The sequence below is a fragment of the Anopheles gambiae genome, chromosome 3 (assembly GCF_943734735.2).
Source record: "Anopheles gambiae chromosome 3, idAnoGambNW_F1_1, whole genome shotgun sequence".
In the NCBI taxonomy this organism is placed as follows: domain Eukaryota; kingdom Metazoa; phylum Arthropoda; class Insecta; order Diptera; family Culicidae; genus Anopheles; species Anopheles gambiae.
In genome coordinates, this window is record NC_064602.1 from 78337612 (window position 1) to 78354836 (window position 17225).

The 17225-nt window shown below is 45.3% G+C and overlaps 2 protein-coding genes across 7 annotated transcripts in view; one reads left to right on the plus strand and one right to left on the minus strand.

Moving 5' to 3' along the window:
* The window catches only part of LOC1270635 (serine/threonine-protein kinase ULK2), a 43796-nt gene that overhangs the window by 19827 nt on the left and 6744 nt on the right, over positions 1-17225 (minus strand). The gene's annotated exons all lie outside the window — the stretch shown is intronic.
* On the plus strand, positions 1427-15759 carry LOC1270636 (oligodendrocyte-myelin glycoprotein). Of its 5 annotated transcripts, none has more exons than XM_061654314.1 (6): positions 1427-1565; positions 8259-8741; positions 12714-12991; positions 13092-13615; positions 13685-13913; positions 13988-15759. In XM_061654314.1, exons 2-6 carry the CDS (start codon positions 8677-8679, stop codon positions 14485-14487), a joined length of 1596 nt encoding a protein of 531 aa, XP_061510298.1. In that variant the 5' UTR covers positions 1427-1565; positions 8259-8676; the 3' UTR covers positions 14488-15759. The 5 variants fall into 5 exon arrangements, with proteins under 5 accessions (XP_061510298.1, XP_061510295.1, XP_061510297.1 ...); XM_061654311.1 differs by having other exon boundaries at positions 1523-1844; XM_061654313.1 differs by having other exon boundaries at positions 1523-1755.

Sequence of the window (17225 nt, forward strand, 5' to 3'; positions counted from 1 at the left end):
TGATGGTCTCGACGAAGCTGTATCTCGACGGAAGTGGGGAGACACTGGCTGTTTCAGCACACGAATCGCGATTGGCAGAATAACGACGGATCGGATCACTAGCGGAATCGAGTATCACTCGCGGCACAACTCTCACTGGCGTGCACGATAATCACTCGCGGGCACGAAAACGAGGCAAACGAGAGCAAATAAGCACCGAGCTGAAAAAAACTTTTTGTGTTTCACTTGTATCACGTCGGGGTCACCACTTGTATTGTATTCTGTATACTTTTGTGATACGTTTGGTCTCGTTTATTGGCACGTGTGCTTCGGTTCAGGTGCGTGTGAGAAGTGGTCCGTCCCTAACTCGATCGACGCACTCGATCCTATCGTCTCGCTAGATCGGCGCATCCGATCTCCTCTCTTCATTAGATCGGCGACCCGATCCTATCTTCGGCGCATCCGACCCTCTCTCGTAATCAGATCGGCGCATCCGATCTTATCACCTAGCTCGATCCTAGCTCCTGGTTGATACGGTTTGGAACTATGCTAAGTGAGTGGAGTGGTTCCCGTGCCTGACGCATAGATGTCGCAACGATCACTACAAAATCTTGTCACACGAAAAAAAGGGCAGAAGTAACGCACAAAATAAAAGTGAAAATAATGAACACTTTGTTCGTAGGTTTATGCGCTTTGCACGTAAATCCATTTAACGGTTGGTGTTCATTCGAAGTAGAAACTCCCTGACTGTTTGGTTTCGTGTCGGTGTGTTGGTTCGTTTGTTAGATGCACCACCACCACCACTACTACGGAACGTGAAACATGCTGCCATTAGCAGCGAGAGAGCTCTCTGCTGGTGCGTAAACCTTAACGTGTTCAGGGTTGATCATCATCATCAGTTCACTCCGTGCACAGTGGTGTGCGTGTTGGATCGAAAGCCACCCTCATCCAGCACACACAATGGCAGTTTGCGGGGGTTAAATTGTACAAATCAACAGAGGAAAAAGGTTCAACTTGTATATTAAAAAAAAAAAAAAACAAAAATTGTAATTTTGAATTTGTATTTTGAAAAAAAAATCAAAAATTGTAATTTTGAAAAAAAAAAACTTATATAATAAAATATTAGCATTTTACATAGATCAGAAAACTTGACGTATGATGAATGCAGAAGAATGAAGCGATATTGTAATAAAATAATTACATCTTTAGTGTACTCTATTCTATCAAACCAATATTTTAATTCATAAAGATGATTTTCGAAATCCTTACTTCCATCCTATACAGGAAACAAAGATAACGCTATAAATATTTTAAACCATAAAACGCTATAACCTATAAAAATACAGATATTAAAAATTATTTTAAAAAAATACGATAACATCCCTAATTGCTATTCTACAAAGCAATCAATCGTTTGAGCACTGAATCATTCCCCCTAAAAATATTACTTTTTCCCCACGAATGTTCTGCCTAACAGCCCACTGTGCAACGTACTGCAAATGAACCGGCAGAGTTGGAGGGCTTTGTGCCAACATCTCACCAAGCTGCGTGTATAGTTGTAATCGGAACGTGATCGTGACGTGAATGTGAGTTTCGTTGTACGCTGCTGCCTCAGTGGTCCCGTAGCAAAACATGCCCGGACATTGGAGGAGGCAGCCACATAAAACCCCGAACACTTTGTGCTGATCCGTAGCGATCAAAAATTAACCACAAAAGAAAGCATCCCTCTGGGGAACCGGAACATTAACCTGTGGTAGAAACGGATTTTGTGCAAGGGTTTGTGGCGTGTTTTCTTACTTTATTCTTCGCGCTTGCTTTGTGACCATAGAGTGCACCATCTTACCGGTCGGAGAGGCTTTCTCTAGGTGTGTGATTTTTCATTTTCTTTTCAAAATTAAGTTCGCGTGTGGAAAATAACCTCTCACAGAAGGAATGAGGCCTATCTGTAGAATGCGGTCAAAATTCTGCCAGCACAGCGAGCCCTTGAGGGCAACAATAAGGGCAAACGAGTGAGAAAACGAGATAGAGGAAGAAGAAGAAGCAGAAGACGCAGAGACTCGGTCTTGTATGGCCTCCGAACCGCATAAAACAATGGCTTAAACCGATACCTTGTGATAGCAAACACAGCGTGTTGTAGATGAATGTGTTGTAGAGTTTACAAGTTCATGGATAATTGTATGCGCAATGGTGCAAACGCTCCATTTACATGTGCGCACAAAAATATAGGTTAAAGATCGCCTGATCCTGTTCAGAAACTGTGCTCTCTCATGCACTCTCTCTCTCTCTTTCATAGAGATCTCTGACTCTCTCTCCTCTCTGACGCTTTACGCACCTGTGCGTTTATTGAAAAGTGAAATTAGCAGGAAACGCATCATCCGATCATCTCGTGACGAAATACATGCCGCCGCAAGCAATGGCGGTAGTGATTTTAGCACCTAACAATATGACGAAGTATGCGTCAAAGGCTGTTCACGGCGTACACATGGGGGTTATGCCATTCATTTCTTACCTCGGAGTTGGTGCTTATCAGATACCACACGAATGGTGGTTCACCACCAAAGATAAGATTCCTGTGGGGCAGAAACCCCGCACAGCTGTGTGTGTGTACATGTAATCAATTCGAACATACACACCTGATTACACTGCCACATACACATATATGCATTGGATGCACCAAAGTGACCTTAGACCTCACACGACCAGCCCCTGCGCGCGTATCACATGGGGTAAAAAAGATAGAGCAATAAAAAAAACCCACCCAACCAATAACCTCCGCGTCTGTTAAAGTCGACCGGGAGAGGAGGAGGTTCGTGTGTTTCTTACGTCAAAAGCAGTGCGGAAGGCGATCAAAAACCAAAGCCCGTCAGAGGAGAGCAGTTTGTGCGCCAGGGTCGACTCGTCTCCACTCCACTGTGCACTTACTTAATCGTACAGTCAATTGGCGGAGTAAATTGCGTGTTCTGTTTATATTAAACGCGAACAATCTCACACGTCCCTTTTCTAGAGGGAGCGAGTGGATGGGTTCGAAAATCACCCTCCTCTTGCTGGGGAATAAATTTAGCATTGCGCGATTTCGCGATCGCCGATGGTAATGTGTGATCCATCATTCATTTGCACATCGGTATGGAATATGTATGCAACGATCAGCCCGGAGCTCCCACCGTCACCGTCTGTGTCTCGGTGAAAGATGTTAAAACGAGAAGCTTCTGGCGACGACTTGTGAATGGCCTTAAGAGACCTTAGAGAAGAGTTCGCAGACGTCAAGGATGGAGTTTGATTTGCACACAGAACCAGAGCAGAACAGATAATTTCCCTCGTAGGTCAGGATTCTACAAATAGTGATGATTGGACATCAGAAATTAACCATACATATAACGGGAGATCTCTCTCGGGTAGGTTCCTTGGGAAATTCCAAAAGAAATCACAAAACCCGAACAGAATATGAAATGACTACAGTGATTTCAGAGTATATGTATCCTACTCTTAAGATTCTTGCTTACCGACTTGCTTGTCGTTTCAAGAGCTACTCTTGACAGTATCAATACGATTTTTATCTATGTTACTGTATCCAGATTCTTGAGAAATCAAGTTCCAACTTTCTTAGTAGCACTCTTATGTTTGATTTACATTAGCAAGAAACTAATGTTCTGATTCAAAGTTTTCGTGAAGAGCTCCTATAATATATGACATAAAGACAAAGTGGATCTCAGAATTGAAAAGATAGATTAGTACCACAAGTTAATTCGTTATTTCAATATGTTTCAATAGAGTCTGGGGAATTGAATTTCCTTTCTTTTGGTGTACGATAAGCCATATTCTGATTATTATTCAATGAAATATAGCTAAAAACGCTAAATTTCACGTTCATTCTCACACGAGCTCTAGCCCGGGCTTAAGCAATTATATTTAATTTACGAAGCGTTGTGAGCAATCATTCTTAACTTGATGTTTTTTTTTATCTTTTTGAATTAAACGATAGAATCCACATTGAGATTGATAGAATGTCTTTCCTAGGCGGGATACTACGCCCGCGAGTTCAATCCAAAATCCAATCCAATCTGTATATGAAGCATGATGATAGTGCATCACCGTATCAAATAACAATTTTCCCGTCAACTTTTCCAACACTTTTCCATATGCTAACTCCCAAAAAAAACGCGGCAGTGTTCCCTTGGGGAATGGTGATGATTTTTTGATGGACAGCGTACACACAGAAGCATTGAAGCGGTAAGCTGGTGGCGGGTGGCATACCATTAGAACACGCGCACTTTCTGCTCTTTATGCCACTACCAAAACTGGGTACACGATATATGCATTTCCCGAAAAAAAAGGTGCGTCAACTTTCTTCCCCCACTCACTATCGGCCCCCTTTTGCTCGCCGGGGGACAAAGAACTAGCAGCAAAGGCAGTCAGGCAGCAGCACAGGCGGGCAAAATAAAGCCTAACAAATCGAAACCGAAACCCAGAAAACGCAAATGACAAGCCATCAATCGGACGGAACACGGGCAACAAACGGCAACTAAACCTTCGGTCCGCTATGCCGTGCAGGGAGGGGGGGGGGTCAATTTCTACCACTTTTTCGCATGTGTTTAAATGCGTTTCGAATGCTTTTTTGGTACGGTCGCGTTCGCGTGAAAAGAAAGCCCCGAATGCATATATTCATGCGGATAGGAGTGTCCGGTGAATGTTATGCTGCTGCTCCACGAGTTTCGAGTGCGATGGCAGAGGGGGGTTTCGGATTTAATTCATACATTTTTTGAGCCTCTTCCGTCATCACACCCTCTCTCAATAGTTCTATAGAGTTGAAGGTTCTGATGTTTTGAGTTCAGCCGATGGTTGTGCAGAGATAGAGAATGCAAAAGCGTGTCATGATATTCCGGTGCAACTGCAGCACTACACTACTCTGCAGCTTGTGTGGGATGCCAAACCGCAACTTCGAAACCTAATACGATGTGTGATGTGTGTGTTTGTGGAAAGATTTTTATTTTGCTGCCATAGCTTATTTATTGTGCAAACGGTGCAGATAATTGAACTCGGGAAGCAATTAAATCGCTCCAGACGCATATTTTATAACACAAAACAATATGCGTACGCAAGAGACTCACGACAAGACGGGTTAGAGATTGAAGAGTGATTGAGGCTGTGTTTCAGGGAAATCAACCAGAAGAGCATCAGGCTGGTTTCCCAGAGGTCCATCGTTAGTTATCATTAGTTGTCCCGAATGGTGCAGCAAGGCAAATCCTTGGCGAATGAGACCCATCATCTTAGGCAGGAAGAGTTTGCTTTAAGGAGAGGACAATTCAATTAACATCTTGCAGATGCGGATGCGCTGCCGCTGGCTGTGGTGCGTCGTTATTGTGCAAAACCCAATGCAATAAAGATCGTTCCTCTGCACTCCTCTGCCCAGAACTTCTCTCTCTCCTTCGGACCAATTAAGGCGGGCCAATTTGGGCTCGTCTGCACACGCCAAACGGGCTCCAGCCGCAAGAATTGGCGGCTGCACCACCACACACATTCGTCTGTGTCTGTGCCGTTGTTACTGCTGTGCGGTGCGCGCGCTTTGTGCTGTGGTGTCTCACCAGCAGCTAATCAATCGAAACAATCGAATCTGATGGGTGGCATCATCAATTGACTGCAGCATTTGCCAACAACCAAGCGGCTAGAAGGAGTGAAATTTGCACGGGACACAGATGTGAAGGATACACCACCAATAGATTGAAGTGTGGCAGCAAAATGTGGAATGCAAGTAAAACAAAACACGCTGTACTGTGTACTGTTGGTCAAACAAGTCTCTCGCAAGTCTCACGACGAAACGCTAGCAGATGTTACAAATTAAAGCGCTTCAGTGAGTGGGGGACGACAACGTTCATGCACCAACACATCATATTCCACCTCACACTTCAGAGAGAGCCCGTTGTGTCCTCAACCGGACAGTGACCCATCCCACACAGCGGACTACTGTGTGGTCCCCTCTGGGAATAATTTAATTACTCTCACTCGGTGGTAAAGCCCCACCACAGCAAGTTTTGGAGGACGCAAAATGCCGTTTTTTGGAACCGACCAGGCCTCCTAAAAACCCAACTCCATATCGGTACAGGCTTGGCACCGGCTGTTTAGCGGTTAGCTGCTTCTTTATGCCACTCCCCGCCACGACTTGTGGCGTGTGTGTGGGGGATTTGTCTATTTATTCCGTTTTTCCGCTGCAGGTTGGCAACCGGAAAATTCCGAAGGGCTCTTGCTCCGCTTCCACGCTAATGTGTTCGTGGTTGGAAATGCTATTTTGACTATCGTGATTATTTTACGACATCCACAAGCCAACAGACACAGACACAGCACACCCGGGGTAAGACACCCCCGAGGCGGGCAAACACAAACGGCCACACGGAATACAGCTTACTCATTTGGGCGAGAAGCCTCGCGCACAGAATAAACTAAACCAAAAGCAAAACAAAAACGGCAAAAAAGTGCAAGTCAAAATCATCATCCTACAAACGACAAATTTCTGACACGGCTGCTTGCTCGGTGTCTGTGGCAGGACGACGACAGGACGTTGAAGGTGGTGAAAGAAAAACGGTTTCCCCTGAAGCCCCTTACACCTCAACTTTGTTGTTTTTTTTTTGTGTTTGGTTCGTTCTGACACTCAAGGGCAACTATAAAGCAGAAACAAAAGAGAGGCAAAAACCAACACGCTAGCCTGAGACACGGAATAAATAAATAACCAGCCCCGGGAAGGTGTGAGCTGGAGTTTCGGAAAGGTCAACGGTGCCCTTCCTTCTGCGAAGCTACACAGAGGAGACACACAAATGACACCACCCGAATGGTGCTAATCCGGGGGAGTTTACGGATTTGGCGGGCTGGCGCTTTTAAAATACTTTATTTAAAACGAAAACTAGCAAACGGGGTAAACCATTTCAAATTACACTAAAAGCCGATGGGGTTCGAAGGAGCGATTTTAAAAAGCGGGGAAAATGTTAAAGAGAAACTTTTCCGATTTCTTAGGTACTAATCCCCGTCCTTTTTCTTTTCTATAACCTCAATCGGGCAGTGACGACTTCAAGCAATGTTGAAATCGATCGAGCGCTCTCGTCCTTGGGGAACTGTACCGATTATGGGGACCACTCCCCAAAGCCAACAAACAATAATAACGTTGCAATAAATACGCATGCGAAAATAAGATTACCCGTGAAAGGTAAACAAATGCAACGCGAACACTGCTTAATTTACAGTTTACAGTACACAAAACCCAACAAGAATCAATCACACTTGCTACTGCTACACTGCTACTGCTGCTGCTTGAGTCGCTGCGCCTTCATCCAAGAACATATCCCAATACAATTCTACTCCACGCTTATTTTTCAATCAACAACTTCACCTGCACACCAGGAATAAAAAAGGGCAAAAGGCCCGTATTCAAATTTGCCATTTCTAAGAGCTCTTTCTTCTGGCAGGGACGGTTTGAAAGGGAAACACAGGCGTCTTAAAATAATAAATCGGTTTCAATTTCTCGTTGACACAGCGAGCAGGAGCGACAGGAGCCTTTCCTTTTCCTCCCAATAGTGCAAACCTCGCCACCCCTTGGTTGGTGGAATTCATTTTTCTTCCACGCTCGGGAAAAGCCGGCAAGTGGACAAATTTCAAAACATGCACACTCACACACCGACTAGAGTTTGAATCGGTGAAACATGCACACCACCACCGTGTGCCCGTGTCGGTTTCCTTCGGCTTTTTGGTCCCCCAACAACTCCCCTGCTCCTTGCTGGTGTAATCCTAAATCCGAATGGCAGCATCGGGCGGTTTTTTGAAAGGGAAGCACACCGAGCACATTACGACACTAGTTTTGCCGTCGCGTGGTAAAACGTTAGGCAGGATTCGACGGTACCGGAGGTGGTGTGTAGCAGCATAAAACCTCGCAATAACAGTCCACCAGTCCTCCTCCGGCACAACGACGAGGCAGCACACGGCTGATGTGACGACGCGGCGCGCGGCTTCGGCAAAATTCACCCCGAGGGGCACGGTAGCACTTTATCGGCCAAACGTCACTTGCGTGGTGACCGTGCACGAAGCAACATCGTCGCTCGGTTGGGTTCTTGGGTACGCTTGTTAAGCGTTGTTGGCGTTAGCTAGGCTCTCGCTCTCACCGCCTGAACGCACTACGAATCTAGTAATTCTGTGACTGTGCTCCGTGTGAATTCCTGAGGGGTGTGCTCTACCAGCAACACAACCAGGAATGTTGTTGTGTGCTTTGGCGTTTCCTAATCGATTACTTATTTACATTCCAGAAAGAAAGAAAAAAGTGTACACCACCGGGCTCATCACACGCCACACCACGCCATTCCGATGAAGAGTTCTGTGCCGCAGCAGTGATTTCGTGACCAACTGTTACAGTGTGTTCCTAGCTACTCTAGTGTCGTTGTGTTGTTTGTGCAAGTGAATGAACGTGAAAGTGAACGAATTTCTCCCAACTGTACCATTTATGTTTAGATTTAGTGCCGTTTGTGTTCCCTGACTGTGAGAGGCTTCTGTGTAAGAAACGTTGAGAGTGCGTAGAATTTTGTGGAAAACTGTTCCCCAATTGGCCTATAGAACGTTTCTGAGCGAACGAAGCAGTGAAAATAAATTAGAACCGTAGAAAAAGGCTGTAGAGCTTGTGCCGTGCTCTATATATACACACACAAACACCAAGTAATCCCCGTCACAATGAGACGAAGATTGATCCGGGAGTTTCTGGTCCCGATGGTGCTGACGGTTCTGCTCTGGACGAGGTAAGACAGAAGAAAAAAGCGAGAGTTTTCCATGCCGCGAACAACTTCACACACACACACACTCACACGTGAAAACGGGGCCAGGAAATCAGGACGTAATCAACGCCAATCATCAGTCGGCAAAAAAACGCAACACACAATAATGTCGACACATGCATCGCGCCGTAATCATTATGATTCCATTCTCTCGATCCATCTATCTCTCTCTCTTTGTCTGTCTTTCCCTTCTTCTCTCTCTCTCTATCTGTTTAGACGCACATTGCACGCAATTAGGTTCAGAAACCACACCGACCAGCACCACCACCAAGAGCAATCTAGAGCAATATGTGGCTTAGATTGTGTGGCCCCCGTGCGCCGGGAGAGGAACCGTGCTCCGGCAATTCAGCACTTCCCAATCAGCGCGCGGCCGTAGGCGATATCAAGTGCTGGTGAACTTTAATCTTGTTTTCCAGCGATGCCTACAATTGCTCGGGGAACTGACATGTGTGTGTTGATGTATGTGGTGCAGAGTACACCCCACCACAGCTCCAAACATCACAGGATCTGGGGAATGGGTTTTTGGGGGACTTTTTTCCAGAAAACAGGACTCAGACGCCAAGAACTTGTCGAGATATTATCACATCACTCTCGGGTAGGTTCTTGCTCAGCTCAAGTGGGATTTATCGTACGCCACACCACTTCACGAAAGCAAGGCTACGCACCGCTACTTCCCACAGAATGATTGATGTACGCAATCAAGCATTATATGAAATACGCACTAAGTACTGCTCATAAGAGGTTCCCATTAAAAGGACGTGCGTGCTTCTTGGCTAAATGATTTTCAAGCAGCATAGGACACACACCAAGGATCAAAGTGTGTGTGTGCTCTGCTCCAGTCACTCACTCGTCGAAATGCCCATTAAAACTTAAACTGGAGCAACGCCAGAAATAACAGATAACAGCACCACCAGCAACATTAAAAACCAAAGCCCCGACACGTGTCGGTTTCGAAAAACCCCAAAAAATGGGTACTTAAACCCTCAAATTGTTCCTCCTGTGTGTTTCTTCGTGTTTTAAACGACCGGTTGTAGTAGCAAGCACGCACGTGGTGTCGTCCAAAGTTCAAAGATCGTGTGCCGGCTTAACAACAACCCACAAAACCACGCGTTTCCATCCCGACACTAACCCGAACCCGGACAAGACTCGGGGGGTCATTACACAGCCGGTGGTGATGGTGGTGGTGCTTCACCCGATAGGTGGAGTTCATTAAACCTTGCCCAGAGGTTTGTCCAAAACTATTTATACGAACGGTTTCTTCACACACGCTCTCGTCGGCTCAGTCTAATGATTAGATGGACGAACAACCGTCCCGGACGACCTGCACCATTGCATAGTAAATTTGGTTATGATTAATTAGCGGCATCTCGGTGTCGGTAGCGAACGCTTTTTGGTGAGTTTTTGAAGCAATCAAGAGCTCCATTACACCGAACCATTACGTTCGCTGTACAAGATACCCTAAAAATCTTGCGCTGCGATTGCGTCTGTTGATCATCTCCAACACTTACTGGCTGCAGCAAACGGCGTTGACAGACGTACTTAGGGGCCCTAGTGCCACACATAAGGCCAGAGTGTGCCAGACTAGACAAGGAAAAAAGTTAGACCCCAGAAACAGCCCCTTTTTCACCCCGAACAGGAGGAGACACAACTATGGCGGGCAACTTTCATTGAGCCTGTGTGTTGTGGGGATGTGGGGAGCCGGTTTTGCAACTGTCTGTAAACCATTTTTTCTTCATCTGTTTTGTTTTATTGGTTGTTATTCCCTTCAAATGCGTAATCCACCGTGCGCCACGGAATGCCTACGCCTTTGGGTTAGCAGTGAGCAGAGAGAAACCGCAACAACTGTGCAATTGCGCACGCAAAAGAACTAATCTTCAGACAACGAGAGACAGAGAGAGAGAGCGACCTACCAGCACCGAACTGCAATCGATAGCCGGGAGGAGAGGTCGATGAATTGGGCCCGGATGTCTTTGAATGAGTGTTTTGGGGGGAAGGGAAAACCCGTTCTGCAAATGCTGCGATGTTTTTACATCACAACGTTGCAGAGCGCGCACGTGACTGTTGGGTGCGTTGTGCTTGCACTAGACACACTGCACCGGCACTGCACGCCGACGACGACTTGGACTGGAGGCAAATTTCTTCCGGGATCGGGACTGTTTGGAACCCGGGCAACAGAACAACTCCCACGATCTTACTTTCGCTTTTTTCGCTTGAAGTTGGAGTTCAGATATTTCTGGGTGGTGGTGTGCAAATGAAACTCTGACGTCCTTTTACTGGTTATCCCTCATGATGATGATGAAATCACGCGTAATGTTGACCATATCTGTAAACATGAAACGACCTACGAACGACAAGATACGCTGATGACGACGCGAATGACGATGCCTCTGTCGGTGGTTCACCAGATGTTGACCAAATATTGACACGGTTACATTATTGCTTGCCACGTCCAGGTATTTCCCAATCACTACTCGGTATTACAGACCAAAAACCACAATTTGCCGATTAGATACGGGATTGACTCACCACCCTGATATGCACGTAGAAATATGAGCAAATCCTTCCATCCATCAACTCCCTGGGTACTTTCTTGGTACCACCATCACACACTATACGCGAGTTAGCTGCGCCATCGCCTTCTTGCTCGAGCAAGCCCGTCACCAAGACCGGTGCCGTCGGCACACAAAATCACCTCTACGCGACACCCTTGACCTCGATTGTAAATAGCTCCCAGGAAGTAATATTGTAATAACGACAGTACCCGCACGCCACTCCACCCAAAGAACCCTGGAGAACAGTACCGGTCCGGTAATAGAATTGCTTGCAGGGTTGAGCGGTATCAGTAACGCCACCCCAAACCCACACACACACACAAACTGGCGTGGTGATGATATGGAAAAAGGAGGCGCGCAACAAACCCGACAGCACATAGAAAGACCGCCGACTCATTTAATTCAATTATTCTAATGTGCCTTCTTTCCCCCCTGCGACAGTAGTACACGCACGTCGCAGAAAGCGCAACAACCGCCACGCGTTGGAGACCCACGACGACCTTCTCCATGCGAAAGACGACGAACGGCCACCACCAACAAACAAACAAACAAAACACGACGATAGACGGTGACAAACGGGGTTTAAAGCTCCAGCAAGAGCCAGGAGAGCGGGATTGGTTTGTTGCCCGTGGAACCACGGTCAAAACGGTTTTGAGAGTGGAAAGTGACCGCGAGAGCGAACATCTATCAAGGCCGATTCCGCGTTCGGTAACTTCAATCCGTGTGTGCTACACACCGTACTTTAATTGAATTAAAGCGTCCAAAGCAATTGAGGGAACTTATTGATCTCCTTGGTGTGAACCGATGTGTTGCTTTGATTTCACCATGACAATCCATCATGAGAAGTCCCTCATACTAAGGGAAATGTTACAGGTGCGTTACTGCTTCCTGGGCCTGGGTACGACGCCCGTTGGGAAACAGCTGGTAAATGACGCATTTGCTGTTCAATGCGTCCAGTTCCAAAAGCTCACGAGTGAGTTGGAAAATATTGATACTTATACTTCCCTACTGACGTAATCGGGGAGGTTCTCAGTACGCACATGATAACAGGCCTTTTACCTTGAGTCTTATCGGGAACGGGAACCCAAAGTCCAACTCAAACATTTCAAATCTATGATAATGGTTGGAATTTCTTTAAAATAATAGCGACGAACCAATACATGGATCGACTTGTTGTTGTATTGGTGATACATAGTATCGTTGCGTCTGGTACGTCTGTAGCATTGGCGTTGAAACGTTCCACCAAAAACCTGGTAATCCCTGGCACTCCTGATTACAACAGAATAGCAATCAAACAGATACACCAAATCAATCTTGCTATATCCCGGAGATAACTGTGTATCTTTACATTTGTTTGTAAATATGTATTCTTCCTTCTCCAAAGACTGGCCGATGTCCACGCCGAAGATGTGGACGACATCCCGGACGAGGGGGAAGACATCTATGCCGACGAGTACGACGATACGTACGACGAGGACGACCGAGATGTCAGTAACCCACTGCCTGGTGGTGGACCACCCCATCCTGTAAGGGATGCAGGTGATGATGACAGTGACAAATCGAGAGCATCGTCATCCTCCACGACTACAACTTCCGGGACAACTAAACCAGCAGCAACCACTGGTCCACCTTCTCCCGTTGTCATTTTTGGTGAAGTGGACGGTAAGTATGAAGTAGAATGATGTAGCACACACAAAGACATTGGAATGTTGGATCCCCCGATTTATGTAACGCTTTCCATTTGCCTTCCCCCTATGCGCAGATAATTCCATGGAGCAGCAAGACTTTGCGTGTCCAGGCGAGTGCAGCTGTTCGGAGGACACGAAGTACATCAACTGTTCCCATCGTGGACTAACGGAGCTGCCCAACAACCTTCCCAGCAATGTCGTGGTGCTAAATTTGAACTACAACAACCTGAAGCGCCTCAATGTGGAAGCATTGCAGAACTGTACCCGGCTGACGGAGCTACACCTGGCGGGCAATGCGATTGAACAGTTTGACAAGGAGCTGCTGCTAAAGCTGGACGCACTGGACCTGCTGGATCTTTCCTCCAACCAGCTATCCCATCTGGATAGCGATAGTTTCAGCGAGGCAAGCAAATCGCTCCGCCGACTGCATCTGAGCGACAATCCGATCGTTTTGCCGGACAGTGGACCGTTTCTGGTGCTGCCCGATCTGGAGCACCTGCACCTGGCCGGTTGCAACATGACCGAGCTGCCAGACGAAACGTTCACGGAGCTGGGCGGTCTGACGCTGCTCGATCTCTTCGGCAATCAGTTCGATGAGGTAAGTGCAGTTGCCGATGAGGGTGCTGACTACGATAAAGCATTATGAGCGTTTGCCTTCCCATTGCAGGATATGAGCGTGGACATGTTTGAGTCGTTGAAGAATCTGATACACCTAAGGCTACCCCCACTGTCGGAGAGCACCGTACGCGAACTGTGCGAAAAGGTGGAGCGGATCGATGTGGTCGACATAACGGCGCACAACATCAGCTGCTTCTATCTGGCCTCGGAGTCGTCGTTCGAGGACAGCATCATAGTGGATGTGCCGAAAACGCCCGAGCCTATAATGACAACCAAAGGTAGGAAGGGACAAGAAGTTGCCCATGATTTTGAACTTATTCTTCGTTACTAACTTTCGATTCCTTTTTTGCAGAACCTACAACACCCCGACCAACGCGTAAGGTACAGAAAAACGTCAACGAAATCATGCAGGATTATAAGTCTTCAACTTCCAAACTGCAATCATCCGATCTGGCCCTTCAAACCACCACCAGCTCACCACCGTTGTTGAATCAGCAGAGTGAAAGCAAACTCGCAAACGCCAGCTCGCAGGCCAGTGGAGGATCACCGGCATCGGCCTCGATCACGCACACCGGCGACACACCGACCGTGCATGACGATGTTGTCAAAACGTCCTCAACCGGGGCCGAACATCGTGCCGACGGGGGAGACGGATCCCTGCTCTCCTCGATATCGCCCGAAACGATGAAACAGTCGCTGATGGCCATCATAGGCGTCACAGTGCTGGCACTCATCATTGGGCTGATCTGTCGGCGAACCGGCATCAAGAACAAGCTGTGCGGTACGAAGCGACGCCCGGCACCGACCGACCAGGTACGGCCGGCCGAGGAAGTCCCGCTCAACAAGGTCTAAGACAGCCACCAGCGAGGGAAAGCCCTGGGTGGAGATCAAACTGAGTAGAAAAGATCCTTTTGGGGGGCACAGTAAAGGGAATTAGAGAAGACATTAAGAAGAGTTTCACACACCCAACAACGCGCAGGCATGCGTCTGAATGGAAGGGTGATTGAATGCGCCAAGAATTAAATTCGGCTCGAATTTCTTCTCCCAGCGCTTCGCTCAGCGCAAGTATGATCGTGCATGTGATATTACTTACAAAGTATTAGGTAACATCGTCTTCGATAAGCAAGTGTCGGTACATTCGGGGCGCAGACCGAGCAACAGACGTCGGTAGAAAAGCGATTTTGTGTTTCTGTTGTAAATAGTTCATCCATCTTTTTCGCGAGCAGAGAAGCGAAAGCATCATGACGCGATTATTGCCACAAACTATACCTTTATTATGTATGTCTTAGGATGCCACTAAAGAGGAGATAGCTAGCTATAGGAGGGGCACACATTACTATCATATCCAAACATAGCTACAGTAAGCTATGCAATGAAAGTTGTGACATTTTGTAAAAGTAGGACGGGCAGCAAAACGTGTCTTGCAATAAATTTCATACTTCCTCATTCATCATCATCACACACACACGGAATATGCAGCGGCACACCGCCAGTGTTGCTTGTGACCAGTGAAATAGAATAGTACGCTAAATTGCTGTGTAAAACACCAAATAGGGGGCACCAAATGGTAGAAATGCCAAGGTAGAAATAGAAACAGACAACATAAAAATCACTACTAACGTTTAATAGTTAACGAGGGTTAGTAAGCTGCGCGAAAAAACATAACCTTAGAGGCTTATTTTTTGGATTTTTGCTTACTGCATTTTTGCAAGATTTGATGCGTTTTTGTGTTGACTAACAGAACAAAGTAGCACAGCAGAGGACCAATCTATTCAGCTTTGTGTTCCAGAGCTGATCTTTTCCGGGAAAAGTTTATTTTGTTACAAGAAATATAACACAATCCACAGGGGCGGTGGTAGTAATAGCACTAGAAGAGGGGACACAGAAGTAGTAATTTAAGGCATAACTGCTGCTAGAGCATTTAATTGTATTTGGAAAATATGTTTGTTCAGCTTGTAGCGAAACACTATACAGACCGACACCGTTTTGGAATGTAGCAGCAAAAATACGATTGTAATTATAGTGGACCATAAGCAATACACAAATGTAAGTGTAGCCGGATATGGCAATTTGTAGGGAACAAAATAAACGAACAATTGAAACACTGATGCAGGCACTGGTAAATAAGCTGACGCAAGTGTTGTTACTTATTTTGATGTTGGATTTTCATTCCATTCTTTTGGGGTTAATTTAAGCGAAGATCGTTAGAAAAAATCAAAAGAAATTAAAGAAAAAAGGCACTTGTAGATCGGTACAATAAATCCAGTAAGTAAGTTAACTATAAGTCTGGAGAAGAGAAACTAATGCATCCTGAGAGTTGAAATAAGGTATTGCAACATTCATGCACAATGCACTTATCACGAATGCGAAGGGCAAAATGGGTAGCTTGGTAGTCTATTGCTGCATCGAAAAATGGTTCAAATCCTTAAAATGTATTCATTGCAATTGCAATGTGTTATGAATACTACTCCAGTTCTAAACTTCATTTTATTTCAGAAGTTTGAGTTTGCTATTTTCATTATAATAGCAATTTAGATGGACTTAGAAGAGATTTTACTGCAATAGGTTGACATTTTCTGCATCACGTAAATAATAGTTCAGTTACATTACTTCTTCTATATCCAACTTACTTTGCGAATGTTCGCAAATAAAGTTATTCTTGTCGGTATAGCACTTTTATAGTATTTTTCCCTTACCAAAACATCGCCTCATCTGACGGTCGTTGGAACCCTATAAATGTTCCAGCAACACTAGACAATAAATCCCTATAAATGTTTATAAGCAGCACTAGACAAAACAGGATAGAAATTTCGTATTCTTAATATTTCGATATTTCATAATCAATATCAATATTTCGTAATCAATAGTTTGCTTAACTTAAGAACATACGATTAGTAAATGCGGAGATCATGTAAAAGATCTCATGCGACCCATTCTTCCAATTGCTGATGTGCCATTGTGTTGCAACACAAACGTTGTAAAGTTTTCATGTTTCATGACTAAAAGCTATTTTAAATTGAAGCTACAGGGCACAACACCGTACCAATAATGTTATTTCTCTGATTTTTTTTAAAGATTTTGGACAACAGTCTTAACATTTCTATATATACCTTACGTCTATGGTAAAAGGATCATGCCTATAAATGATGACCTTCCATGTAAGCGACGTGCAAGAGAATGTTTATTAATTATTCTTTGCCATCTACTACTAAGCCAGTGGAATCGTAATGTCTCTTAAAATGTTGTAGAGTCTTGCTCATAAGTTACGCCGATAATCCGTTTTGGGGACAAAATCTCGCATATCTCCGCGTGAGTTGAATTAGTTTTTCTGGTAAAATACCACTGAAGATTGAGTCATTTTGATGGAAGAAAATGGTTTAAGTTTCTACATTAATTTTTATAGCGTACTGACGCAGATTTTTAAGCCCTTTTATCAGTCAATTTGACAAAACATCTCTCAAATTAATAAAATTTCCTCCCGTAGTTGTAGTCTATTGCATGGCTATTTATTCTTAATCCTTTGCTCAAGTAAAAAGCCATCTATTAGTACAAAAATAAGTCCAAACGTTAGGCAATTTTAAGGTCAAATA

Coding starts and splice junctions, on each gene's coding strand:
- LOC1270636 (XM_061654314.1), top strand. CDS start 8,677: ATGAGACGAAGATTGATCCGGGAGTTTCTGGTCCCGATGGTGCTGACG. Junction 12,992..13,091: donor CATTTTTGGTGAAGTGGACG/GTAAGTATGAAG, acceptor CCCTATGCGCAG/ATAATTCCATGGAGCAGCAA. Junction 13,914..13,987: donor GCCTATAATGACAACCAAAG/GTAGGAAGGGAC, acceptor CCTTTTTTGCAG/AACCTACAACACCCCGACCA.